This window comes from Scomber japonicus, chromosome 3 (assembly GCF_027409825.1).
Source record: "Scomber japonicus isolate fScoJap1 chromosome 3, fScoJap1.pri, whole genome shotgun sequence".
Taxonomy (NCBI): Eukaryota; Metazoa; Chordata; class Actinopteri; order Scombriformes; family Scombridae; genus Scomber; species Scomber japonicus.
Genome location: NC_070580.1, coordinates 11819340 through 11832706, shown reverse-complemented (window position 1 = coordinate 11832706; position 13367 = coordinate 11819340). Strand labels below are relative to the sequence as shown.

At 40.5% G+C, this 13367-nt stretch overlaps 1 protein-coding gene across 2 annotated transcripts; it reads right to left on the bottom strand.

The window, feature by feature from the left end:
* Positions 1–357: 357 nt before the first annotated feature.
* On the bottom strand, positions 358–12877 carry trpc4apa (transient receptor potential cation channel, subfamily C, member 4 associated protein a). 2 transcript variants are annotated; one of them, XM_053316171.1, is made up of 18 exons: positions 12751–12877; positions 10043–10171; positions 9809–9925; positions 8999–9056; positions 8836–8891; positions 8544–8672; positions 7010–7211; positions 6714–6899; positions 6480–6622; positions 6259–6390; positions 5970–6028; positions 5692–5877; positions 5471–5561; positions 5229–5369; positions 4947–5058; positions 4393–4505; positions 4062–4268; positions 358–2642 (listed from the first exon to the last, which is right to left on the bottom strand). In XM_053316171.1, exons 1-18 carry the CDS (start codon positions 12874–12876, stop codon positions 2505–2507), a joined length of 2325 nt encoding a protein of 774 aa, XP_053172146.1. In that variant the 5' UTR covers position 12877; the 3' UTR covers positions 358–2504. The 2 variants fall into 2 exon arrangements, with proteins under 2 accessions (XP_053172146.1, XP_053172147.1); XM_053316172.1 differs by having other exon boundaries at positions 7010–7208.
* Between the last annotated feature and the right edge of the window lie 490 nt (positions 12878–13367).

The window sequence follows — 13367 nt, the reverse complement described above, 5'->3', positions numbered from 1 at the left end:
ATTATTTAAAAAAAAAACAAAAACAGGTTGTTTAAAAAAAAAAAAAAAAAAAATGAATAGATGTTAATTTTATAGCATAAATATTATCCACAGTCAGCATGACTAAAAGATAATTCTTGCTGAGGTGAGATACAATCATGTTTAAGTCTGAGTGGTTTTGAAGGAGTTCTCAAAAGGAATCATCTACCTGCAGTAACTGTGTATTTGCAAAATGTGTGAGAAATATCTTCCTCATCATGCCAAACATCTAAATGTGTAAATCTACAGTTGATAAAGTCAAAACATCAGGGCTCGTAAATGAAAAACAGAGTGCTATATTAAACGTTATGCAGCATGTTCTTATCCAAGAGGGTAAGGTTTCAACGAGTGAATGAAATCTAAGGCTTACTAGATCACTACATAAAGATCACTCTCAGATATTCTGATCAAAAAGCTACAGAAGTCAGGGTTCAGAGATTGTTTATAGAATTGCTCCGAAGAGGGCTCACAACATTCATGTTTTCAACAGCTTCACTGACCTCCGCGGTGGATGAATGGAGTGATAACACACGATCGGTACTAACACCACTGCAGCAAGACCCTGTGTCAAATCACATCATGTTATCAAGAATAATAGCAAATCATCATCTCGGGCATCCAGCAAAGAAAACAGAGTTTGTAAGAGAGAAGCACTTGTAAAGTGCACTTGCATTAACTTCACTGCAAAGCACAAAAAGATGAACTAATTTAAAGTATGTGCACAACCATTAAGAGATTTAAGACATGCTGTATGATTGCAAAAGCTAGAAAAAAGGGAAACATTTCTGGTTAATCAGCTTTAAAGCAAATAAAAGGCTTTCAAAGTGTAAAGGAGGTGTGTGTGTTTGCATCCCAAAGGCGGCATAGCACTAGTAACTCATGGCATCAGGGGCCAACTGTAGAAATGCCCTTATACATTCACATGAACATGTGTTTTGACTCATGACATGCTGGGAGTAAAACTGTACACTACACTTGCCATTTGAAGTGGTTTGATCTGTACGGTGTCAGGATAAAATATGAGGTAGCTCATTCGTTTGTACTTGTGTCGGGTTGGGTCTGTTTAATTTGAGACACCAGATATCTGTTCCACTCGGCATCCTCCATTTACACAAAACAGCTGCACATATTCAGGCTGCGGATGCCATGTCAACACCGCCGTGCAGCTATGGATCAAGTGGTACCATGCAAAGAGAGCCATCACACAGAAAGATTGTCGTTCTCAGTTTGTAGTCAGAAACTCAGATTTTGAGAAATAAGCAGACAAGAGAAAGTTGAAGACTTTCAATCCAGTAATGATGATGATGATGATGTTGGGCTGAAGGCTAATTGACATAAAAACAAACTTTGTGTGTGGACTGGAACAATGAAAGCGGTATCTTAACATTAGCACCTGCATAGTTTATTCTCTTCCCAAAGCATTTCTCACAACATGGATACAAATTCTGTTACAAAATGAAGATGTTTTTATTTTTAAACAAATGTGTTAAAATAGAATAAACAATAAAAACAATTTAATCTGTGCAATGTTTTATTCTACAGTTTTATCCAGAGCTAAAAAGCCATTGTTTTCAAAAGAGACAAAAAAAAAAAAATCAACAAAAATAACCAGAAAAAAAAGAAGAAACGGGTCCCTGGGTGAAGCTTCTGAAGCCACGACAGAGTGGATGGTTGGAGGTGTGAGAGGAGCCCCGTAAGATCTGTGAAACGTGTCGACCGGCCCACGAGCTACCTAAATGTGCTGAGTAGAGCCAGAAAGCACCGATCAACAATAACCACCTAATAAAATAGACTCACAGATGGACTAGATGGAAATGCTGTTTCACTAAGAAGACCCCTGCAAATACTCCACCACCACCTGCCCCCAACAGGCCTGACAGTGGGGTGGTGTGGTGGCGTGGAGTCGACAGCGAGTGTGTAAGTAGTGGGAGAGTGAGGGCAGTGACTCCCGGCAGCCCTGTGACGCACCACTGACCTGCACCTCTGGGTGATAGTTCAATCTGTGGCCATTTACCGAACCGAGTCCGTGTGAAAAGAATCTTTTTTTCTAACATATAATTTGTTGAATCATACATATTTTTTCATAGAATTTTTTGTATAGGTTATATAAAAGGCTCTATTTGAATTTCACCTAAAGCAAACAACCAATGCAGGTGTCACGTCCCGATGTCCTTAAATTGTCTGTTATTATTATAACGTGTGGGCAATCTGGGGTGAGCATACCCTTCTCCCTCTAACTTTGAAGGAGAGGACAGTTACTTAGTGAGAAGACAACAGCCAGGCAAAATACGTCCCCCTTTCCCCCGTCTGTGATGATGACCTCCATGCGAAGGTGCAGACAGCAGACGAGTGAGTCTTTACATCCACGACGCAGTCACTAAACGCCTGGATGGCTCAGCGGAGTCCTCACCGGCTTCGGGTGTCCGTGCTCTCTGTGACCCCCTGACCTGTCCCGTCCCCGGCACACTGAGTGCACACGCTGAGGGTCAATCTTCCAGCAGGTCTCTGTCCAGATCCATGAAGGGCTCGTCAATGTAGCTCGCTATGGCACAAAGAGAAGTCCTGTCTGAGCCCAGCAGCACTGACACCGTCTCTTTCCAGTAGCTGAAGGGGATACAGGAGCTCTGAGAGGAGGGAAAACCACGATTCATTTTAAGTTTACCATGAGCAGATGAGATTATATCAAATTGATCAACACTTTGTTAACAACCAAAACCAATGAAGGAAAAAATGACAAAATGCTGTGTAGAGCTGTAGAGCTGTAGAGTTGGTCGTTACACATTTTTACTACCAATGATTCTTTTCATGTTAGTCACTTGGCTTTTAAAATAAAAATACTGTTTAATGCGTCTGTAATGAAAAGCCAAGTAGCACAAAGTTTGAAACTGTCATCAGTGGGGGATTTAGTTTATATTACCTTCAGTGAAGCTGCTAAAAAACAGCCAGGCACTAGATTACACTCCTATCATCCATGAGTTATATTACAGTAAATTACACAAAATAACTCCTCATTATTTATAGTAGATGTTCAGTCCAAGGGGGTTGTGTCACTTCAATTAATCATAAATTCAGTCATTACTTGTACTGTTGAACTGCATTACAACAATAAACATATTACTAAATGCACCCCCCTCCCTCCTCTCCCTCAAAAAGCAAGATTTAGGAAAGTTGGATTTTTTCTTTCTTTCTTTTCGGTTTTCCTACATCTCCTCTATCCTTACAGATTTTAGAAGATCCAAGTGACTCTTGCTGCATTTTTAAAATAATCTCTTAGATTAAAAAAAGTTTCACCCAATACTGCAACATTGCATTCAAGTCCCACAACAAGTGTGCCACTGTGACGCAGCGCTCTTATCCTCTGTTTTTCACAGCATGCTGACTTGCAGTCTGTTTAGACTTTGGGTAAATGAAAACATTTATGGATGCCCCACACTCTGATTCCACTGGGCACGGCTATGTCATGTTGCGGCTGTAACACTGTTTTGTTCAGCCCTCCTACAGCGTCATACCCCACCGGGAGCATTTCAGAAGTGGAGGCTTTTTTATCCCATCAGTGCCAGAGAGAAGAGAGCCACACCTCCATCAAGAGAGGAAGCCTGGGACTGAGGTAGCCGTGGCAGCAGTGGTAACATACAAAATAGTGATTTTCCACTTAAAAGATTAACCTCTCATTGTCCATGATGACAAATATCCTCTGACCTGCTGACTTCTGGCATGGTGCCACTGGTTATAACGTAATGTTGATGTAGTGATGTGATATACAATCAGCAGTCTGCACAGGGTGTTTAATTTTGAAAATAATTGGATACCCCACACTGTTCATGTGTCTGACTTCCTGCCTGGCTCGATCAGCTCTGTGCAGACTAAGTGCATCTGTTTAACGGTGCAGAGCAGGAAGCCGCTTCTGGGATGCTTCTAAAAAATGCGCTGTGGTGGGATAACAAGCATTGACTGGGGTGGCCCTGATCATCTTGCAGCCAGAACATGAAGCGGACGCACTTGGTGGAATCAAGCCGTCAGGTGTGTACAGGAAAGCTACTCACGTTTTCCAGACAGGTGCTGTCTTTGTCCTTGTTGAGGTAGTGACGCTGCCAGAAGCGCAGTAGGTTGTGGAAGTTGTTGAGCAGGCAGCCCGGATACTTCTCAGCATACTCCTTCTCACGCAAGGCGTTGAGATAGAAAGGCAGTTTGGCCTTTCTTCTGGCCAGCATCAAGATGACCAAACTGGTGTTTAAACAGCTCACATTCTCCTAGAGGAAGGGGACACAGAAAGTAAGAAAATATGACTGCCTCCATTAAAATGTAAAATATAGCTGATACTCTTGAAAGTTCACATAAAAATAGAGTCCAGTTTATCAAATGCGATAGACAAACCTGTGTGAGCGTTTGTACGTTGATGATGTTGATAAGTCGGAAAAGGAAGGAGAGGCGGTTTTCAACTCTGGCCATGTAGGACAGCAGACAGCATTCAGACAGCACCTCGACCACTGTTGCAAAAATACCAAATTAGTGCTTAAAAAGGCCTCATATATTGGAATGGCACATTAAATTCATTTCAATAGATGTATCTTTCTACTAGGGGCCGTTCCTCTGTGTGGACAGCAAATAGAAAACAATGTGAAAACACCATCGTTTGTTATGGATCACTGTCAACTTAGATACATTTCATCAGTACTTTTAGTCACTCGCGGATGACTTAACATTTGCATTTCACATTTTGTCCAGTATGAGTGCCTGTTCAACAAAGAATATTTTGCTTAACTTAACTTTACTTTTTTTTTTTTTTTTTTTTAAATCACAAAAAAGTTTCTCAAGGCTTCATAAAGCAAGATTGAACACATGATAAAAATCCAACAACTGAACAGTAAAAAAAAAAAAATACAAATGATATAAATGTGTGCATTTTTTTTTAATCCACTCCTGTTCACCTTTGACATCTTCCGTTTGGCTCTCAAAGCGGTCCAATGAAAGGACGATGCAGCGCACCAGCATGTTGGAGTCCACCAGAGAGCTGTTGATCTGCGTCAGGAACGTCTGAAACTGTGAGAGGAAATCACACTGTATGTTACACACATTTGTTCATGCTCCACAGGAGTTGGGAAAGAACTGTAAAATTAGATTTTATTAGTCTATATCTGTATGATTTTTTATTTTTTTTTATTTAAAAAGAAAAAAAAAAAAGGTACATTGGGTGCACAAGTGCTGTCTACCTTCTCTGCAGTGTTGACGTATTTGTTGAATCTTTTGAAGGCATCAATGTTGAACTTCATGAGCTCTCCAAGCAGATCAAAGTAGCTCTGCAGGACATCTCTGGAAGTACAGCCACTGTCTATGATGCAGAACAGGATGTGCTGTGAGGGAAGAAAGCAGAAAGTGAGCCATTCATTTAAAGTGGACGGTCATCATGGATGAAATAAAAACTGTCTTTTGAAGATTTTATTATTGATTTTACCTCTAACAGTCCCCTCTTCAGAAGGAACATTTGGTCTGCATAGGAGGTGGCTCCTCTGAGAAAGCTTTCCACTGCCCTCGCCTGCCAGAATCTGCACACACACATCAGAAAATCAGCAAAGCCATAAAAAACTGAACTACAGACAAATCTTTTCTAAAGTAGTGGAGAGGCTGGTGCTCCAATACGTGGATGTTTGACTTCTTGGTCTACATGATGCTGACCTAAAGGATGAGTCTGGGGGCTCCCTCTTCATGACAGTGAGGAGGCGCGTGAGGAGGCCCTTCTTCCCGTCACACACTAGGCTTCTGTCTGTGTTGACCAGAGCTTCCACCTCGGGGATGTTAGCCTTCATGGATATGGCACTCAGTTCATTCAGCTCCTGGCTGTTCAACAGGAGGTATTTGTTCCTGAAAGACAAGAGACAGGTTTTTAAAAAATCCCCACATATAATAAAAAGGAAAGGTTAGATTTACAGTGGTTGAATTAAAAGGTCACTTACTCATGATGGTCACTGAAACTCTGGAGTAACCGCAAGAACTGGATTTTGAAGGATATTTCCTGCACGATAAAGATAGAGATAGAGAGAGAGAGAGAGAGACAGGGACAGAGACAGAGACAGAGAGAGACAGGGACAGAGACAGAGACAGAGAGAGACAGAGACAGAGACAGAGACAGAGACAGAGACAGAGACAGAGACAGAGAGAAAAAATGTTAATAGATACAATTTTAAAAGTTTAACTTAATTGCTCTGAGCCATTTTCCAAGGTTGTTGTATTAAAAGTTCATACTGGACTACAGTCGCAGTTCTCATTCTGGCCGTGCACCACATGATTTGAGGCGGTGTATTTCCTCCAAATTAGTTTGTCGAACAGGTTATTGAGTCCTGGGATTAGACGGAACTCAGCCAGCATCTTGTGGACCTGTGCACAGACACAATACAGTCGTCAGTAAAACACAGTGTTCCAGCATAAATCCTAATCAATGAAGACATCCATGTGCTGTCAAGTACCTGGTTTCTCTGCCGTCCCATGAGAAGGACACAAAGCACATACAGTACTTCCACTTTATACATGATCTCATGGACGATCTTCATGGACTGGGGCAGTCGATGTCTCAGAGGGCTGGTGGCCAGGGAGCTCTCATCTGATGACTCTGAAGGTTAGGAATACAAACGGCTTTCAGTAAAAGTTGTTAAGTTTAAGGCAGCATGAGGAACCAGCAGCATGATACACTGTTTTCTCACCTGTACTGCTCTGCTCAGCCTCCTCAGTCGCCATCTGCATGAGGGCGTCAAGCACCAGAGCGTTGTCCAACCATGTGTACCAGTCCTCCAGCTCCTGCAGGAAGTTAGCCCCTGTGGCCTCAGACACCTTTCTGGTGGCCAGCTTACACAGTCGCTCAATGAAGCCGGGGATGTTCAGCAGAGTTACTGTTGGAAAAGAAAGGTTTGCTAGTTCACAGTTTACTCAACCATTCTTCACAATAGCACAGAATACATTATGTGGTCTGTTTGAGCTCTATATTGTGAAGGCAGCGTACCCTGGTTGACCTCCGCCCGTGATGGGCTGGCATTGCGTTTCTGCTGAGCATTTTTTGCCAACAGAGTGTGCTTGTCGTCATTTCCAACATCAGGCTCTGAGATGGTGACGGACAGGATGCGGCAGAAGTTGGCCAGCTGTTGTTGGTCAAAGCTTTGGACCAGACCTGACAGGTTGGGGATGCCCTCTAAGTGGATCATCTCCTTAATGAAAGACAAAACAGATTGTTACCATACTGAAAGTAAACAGAGGGTGATGTTAAGATCCATTTTGAAATAATTACAAATGCCAAAACACCGTGTCAAGTTTACTTGCTTGGAGCCAGTACAAATTTCACCAAAGCAAACCTGTGAAAAACACTAACTTTCTGCTCACATGAGGTTACTAACACATGTTCATCAGCTTCTCTGGAACTAGTGTGGTTATTTACCATGAATCCACATGAGGGAAGCAAAGTTACTGTGATGCTGGAGTAGACTTCTTGAAAATGGTCATGGAGAAGAAAATGTGTGTTTTTGTGTACTGAATACTCTACTGCTACAATACGAGGGCAGAAGAAGGAAAGATCTCATCTTTCCAAAGTACCAAAACATTTATAGGATTGGAAACATCTTTGCTAGTTTCACATTGAGAAAGACTTTGTTTCCCCCATTTAGTATCTCTTCCTGTAAAGCATAATTATGTGAAGAGGATCTTCATATCACATGACACATTAACATTTTTAATGAAATCATGAAGAACTTTTTTCAATGCATTCCTTATGAAGAATGTAACTTCTTTTAAAGAAGCCTCGAGACATCTTTGCTAAATCACAAAATATAAACTATCTGTCATAATTATTAAAAACGAAGAGGATGAGTTTTTTTTCCAACAGCTCCAATTAACACAACCCAAACCAGAATTATGACAAAAACACAACGCAGCTTGATTTGTGCTACCTCCATGTAGCTCTCATGTGTAGATATCTGAGCTGAATTGGGCAACTTTAACTTTCATATGGCGCACAAGCAACAATTAAGAGTGTAAACAAACCTTCCATAGATAAACATCACAAATCTTTACAGGAGTGGTATAATTTAAAACATTTAAATGATTTAGCAACACCTCCAAAATCACAGATGATTATGTGTCTGCATTCAAGAGAGCATAACAAGAAAGCAAAACAGACAGTGTTTGCTGATCAGTCTGTTAGATTTCACATTTCTCAAAATACAGAACAAAGCAAAGACTATGACTAATCTTAAAATGTGAAATAATGAGAAATTGAATCTTTGCAGAGTGATTCCAAAATTAAAGCATCAGTGTAACATTATGGTGTTCGCAGCTCAGTCAGGCACAAACAAAAAACTGATAAGTCATCAGTTTGGCTGATTTTCACACTTATCACTATTAAATGCGATCACTGGCTTGCCAAATGTGTCACAGCCTTCTCACTCCAAAGTCATTTCACTGGCCTTTTAAACTCTGGAGTCAACAGCGCCATAAACAAAGTTTACATGCTCCTGCTGAGAACTTAATTCAAGTGTAACTCTGACCTTTTTCACTCCGAGAATATCTTCAATTAGAGTAGCAGTCTGTAGGAAGGTCTTCTTGTTTGTCATCAGGGTGAAAAGAAACAGAACAAAGTCGTCCCTCGCTGCCAGGCTCTTTGTGACTCCCTCCGTCTGGAAATTAAGAAAGAACAGATTTGGAAGTATTAAATTCAATTAAATATCTAACGGCACAAAACTGTAAGGAAAATACTTGTAGTTATGCACTAAACTGAAGCAAGGTATGATGCACCTCTGACATTTCTGTGGCACGTGAAAATTGTAATAGGATACTTACACATATACAGCAGTTGTAGAGAACACTAAGGCTGTCCTTGACCAAGTCATCATTCACTGTGGGAACAGAAACACATACATTCATTATCAGAACATATCATGATATTTGAGTCAATTATCATGGAAACAGACTTATGCACAGAGGTGATGTCAATCATTCTTACTTTTGGGTTTTTTCTTCTGCATAGTTAGCGTGGGTCTCATCAAGATCTCCACAAGCAGCTTCAGGGAAACACGAAAAGTAGTATTCAGTGTCATGGGTCAATACTAGGGGCGTGACGAGATCTTGTACCACGAGATCATGTGAGATTAAAATGTTAGGATATCTTTCGTCAAGGTGAAAAAAATCGCTCATTTGCACGTCACATATTTATAATATCACCATGTGGATCATTAACCTAATGTTATAATTTGTGATAATTAGATTCTTTATATACTAGAATTGTGTCTATTCTTCATACTTCATTTCTGGTATTCGTGATTGTATATAATGTTGTCTTTATGATTGTTATTTCCATAAATAACAAAATTATCTATCTATAAAATGTCTATCCATATTGTGGGTGGAGAAAGGGTTTGGGTTAGGTGGGTAGGGGCTTTGACAGTGCTTGCATATTGCATACTGCATACTGCATATGATAATTCATACTTAGAAAGTAGAACTGAAGTGACATTACAAGATGATTATTTAAAACATTTCAAAATGCACCTGCTTTTGCGTTTTGTGAATTTTAGTCAAATAAAGGACTATTTTTCCAGTCATATATTTCGTCATTGAAGTTTTCTTAAAGTGTTAAAATCTCGTCTGGTCCTCTTGAACCCAATATCGTGTATCGTCTCGTGAGCCGAGTGTATCGTCACACCCCTAGTCAATACTGTTTGTATTTCAACACTGTCTCAGTATGAGCTGGACTACATATGAGAGTAACAAGCTTCAACAATAGAGCGTGGGGCACCATGAATGTCAAACTTACATCAACTCCACCAAAGAGGTCAAAGGTGTATGTGTTGGGGAAGGTGGATTCCTGAGCGGTCTTCCTGTCCTCCGTGACAAAAGACATGGCCTCCATGGAGAGCTGGGATGATAACACCTGACAAAAAGAGAGCCAGCATGTACTTTACATCACCCAGGCTCCTAAAGTGAACCGTTCAGTGACAAGTGGCAGAAAACAGTAAAGCCGTAAAGTGGACTGCTGCTGTGTGGATACCTTGAGAAGGCTGTGGGCGTGGGAGAGGTCACTGTTGGGATGGCTGCTCTCGTAGAGCTTCTGCAGCAGAGTAGGGATGCCATTCCACTTGGCTCGTTTATCTCTCTCCTGGAGTAGGCCTCCTGGGAGCTGCAGCACACAACCAGGGGCAAATTAGTACAATAAACACTGTGGAAATTAATATTTTGTATCATGAGTTCAAAATGGTTTTAAGGGTCTGGATTCTGTGCCTGTATGTGCTGCTGTCAATCTGAAATCTGCAGGACAATTCGTAGCAGGCTTAAATGGCACATTTCATGTGGTAGAAACACAAACAGATAACATTCCTTCCCAGAAAAAGGGGTTTAACTTTAAACAGAAAAGGCCCCAGAGAATAGTCAGGGTTGAGAGTCAGACTAGAGTTGAACCACACCTCAGGTCATATACTGAAACGATGGGAATAGAAAACTAAAAGAAAACTTTTTTCTTTTTAGATTTTTTATCACTGTGATTACACATGTAGTTCCTTCTGCAGTTATCCATAATGCTGCTACAGGTGGCTACTTCCTGTGTTTACTTTCATTCAGATTCATGTCTTTTGAAAATATTTGAAGCAACTCATGTAAAAATCATGTTTATTTCTAAAGCAGTAGGAGGCTGATGGAAGTTGCCCTGAAAACCGTCTAACTCTATAACAGAGCTACCTGGCTAACTAGCAAGCTGTACCCAGCATGCCGTTCAACGGTGTACTTTTGTAAACGTACAATTATTAGTCTAACAAATAGATTGTGCCACACATTGTTTGTGTCATGGTGTTTAGTCCTGTTAAAGAGATTACATTTCTGGGTTATTAACTATTACTATAAAGTTGAATTGTTAGTTATAAGCTTACACAGTTAATAGGGCGCCCTCTCAAACCCTACACACCTCACCCTGAACGTAGCGCTCATCATGGTTATCATATATTTTGCTCCTTATTGAAGAGTTACAGCAATTTTTTCAGCTATGCACCAGTTTGACAGCATATGAAACATTCATATTATAAGGGAAATTAAAACCGGTATACTGAATGAGCCGGTATACCGCCCAGAACTGTGTACATTATTTAAAGCCAAGCCTGCAGGGCACCATGTTTGACTGGTAGGATGGGGATAAGGGTTATGGGATAACTGTCAAAAAAAGCATTAACTTAACTAGTTTTATATGTGTGCATGTGCATATATACTGTGTATGTTTACAGAACATGTGTATGCATGTATATGAATGTATTACTTTTGTTATCATTTTAGTTTATTTATTTGGGAGTGTGTGTAATAAAAATCACGAGAAAAAAAAATTCTGCAACCCAGCAATAATTTCATCAGTAAATCTAGATATTGATAAACACAGGCCCAAAACAGAGGCAACCCACTAAAGGAAAACTGAGAACTATGCTTTCAATGCAAATTACAAATTGACATCCACTGCAGCTCTGTGAACACTACAACCTGCTTGGATGATTGAAAATTATCACTTAATGACTGAGTCATTCATATTTGTACAACTATCAATCAAGCTTATTATGCATTCATATTTGACAGTAAGGCAGAGTGAAGATATTTGATGCCCAGGCTGGTTCTCAAGCTGTTTTACAAACAGACAGAAGTTGTCTGTTTGAAGGATGTTTCTTGTGTTTTCATTAGTCTGATGTGACAGCAGGACTGACTTTAACTCAGGTGTGTTTTAAACAATGTTAACATTGCGGCAGTTCAGTTAAACCTGTCAGACTGGACATTTTCAGTGTTATGAGGACTAGCAGACAGAAGTACAGATACTTACTCTACTTTATGAAAACACTTCATAAAAGTGACGCAATATTAGAGACACACTGGAATAAATGGTTTTCTTAGCTTTACAATATACTCACTCAAGCTAAGGGTGGCTCAGTGGGTTATAGGGACACATGCACTGAGGCTGCTGGTGTTTAAATGTCAGGACAGGTGCGACGTCCATTAACACTGATCACAGTCAAAACAGTTGACGTAGACTAACGTTAGCCTTACATCAAAACTAACTGCACAATGTTGTCCAAAGTTACAAATATCGTGCAAACGCCTGCTAGTGTGGAAATAAAAACAAACTTGTTCGCTTGTCCAAACTGCGGTTGTGTCCATTTATGGAAACGATAGTTATTGTGGTTAGTGTGTCGTTACGTAATCTCCTGAGCTGTTCAGCTGGCTTAGCTGGCTGACATTAGCAAACGTTACTGACGTTAATTACATTATTTAAGCGCTTCCAGAAACTGACCTACGGACACTTTAGTAGCACTGACACCAAAATACCCCAATGACACAATAACAACCCGTCAAACTAATGATTCGAGGCGTTTTGTATATCGTAGTCATCCTGGCCTGTAATGCTAAGCTAGCGTAAGCTAACAACAAAAGACCCAGCTGAAGCGGAGCTTGCTACATACATTTGTTATCCTGCTGACATTACTTGGTTTGTCAGCGAGCAAATATTATTATCCAGAACTCAATGGTGTTGAGGTTTAACCTTAACATTCAATTAAATGTCCCATAATATCGTACGTAGCTATTAAGCTGAAACTGAAGGGAGCGACTACACCTTGAATTAAGTGTCCGTGAAAGCGTCTTCGTTTTCAGGCAACATAAACAGCGCAAGTCCCCGGTCTCAAACGACCAACTTTCAGACGTCTTTACAGCAAAAACATGCGTCGTTTCTCTTACCTGTGTCCCTCGACTGAAACCCTGGCCAGTAATTTTACTGGCCGTGAACTTTGTAATGATATTGCTACTGCAATTTCTCCGTCTTCCTCCAATACAAGGGGAATCGGACCCCAGAAGCGTCGCCATCGTTTCTTCTTCCTGAACTGGAGAGCTCGGCCAGGAAGTGGTAGGCTTTGATGAATTATTGGAGGTAATTAAGCGGCATCTGCTGGCAGAGGAGCATATAATGACAAGAGTGATAAAAGTAGCTTATTGTAGGGTAGAGGCGCAACCATTAATTAGACAGCCATAATTAACACCTGGCTGAAGGATTGGGATGCAGAGAATAAAGGGAGACATTATTATAATTTACAAATCAGTCAGTTCATGTTAAACTGCTTAAAGAAGGATATGACAGCAGAGAGAAGGTGATCATTAAAAGATTAAGGCTCGGACATGTAGGATTTTGACTCCATGGTATATTTAATAGGGAAAAGTCAATGTAATCTGTGTCAGTGGTTTAATACTCATGACCACACACTGTAATATTTAATACACCCACTCACACTCACAAACACACACACACACACACACACACCAATATTTATACATATATATCAATATCAATATATATACAT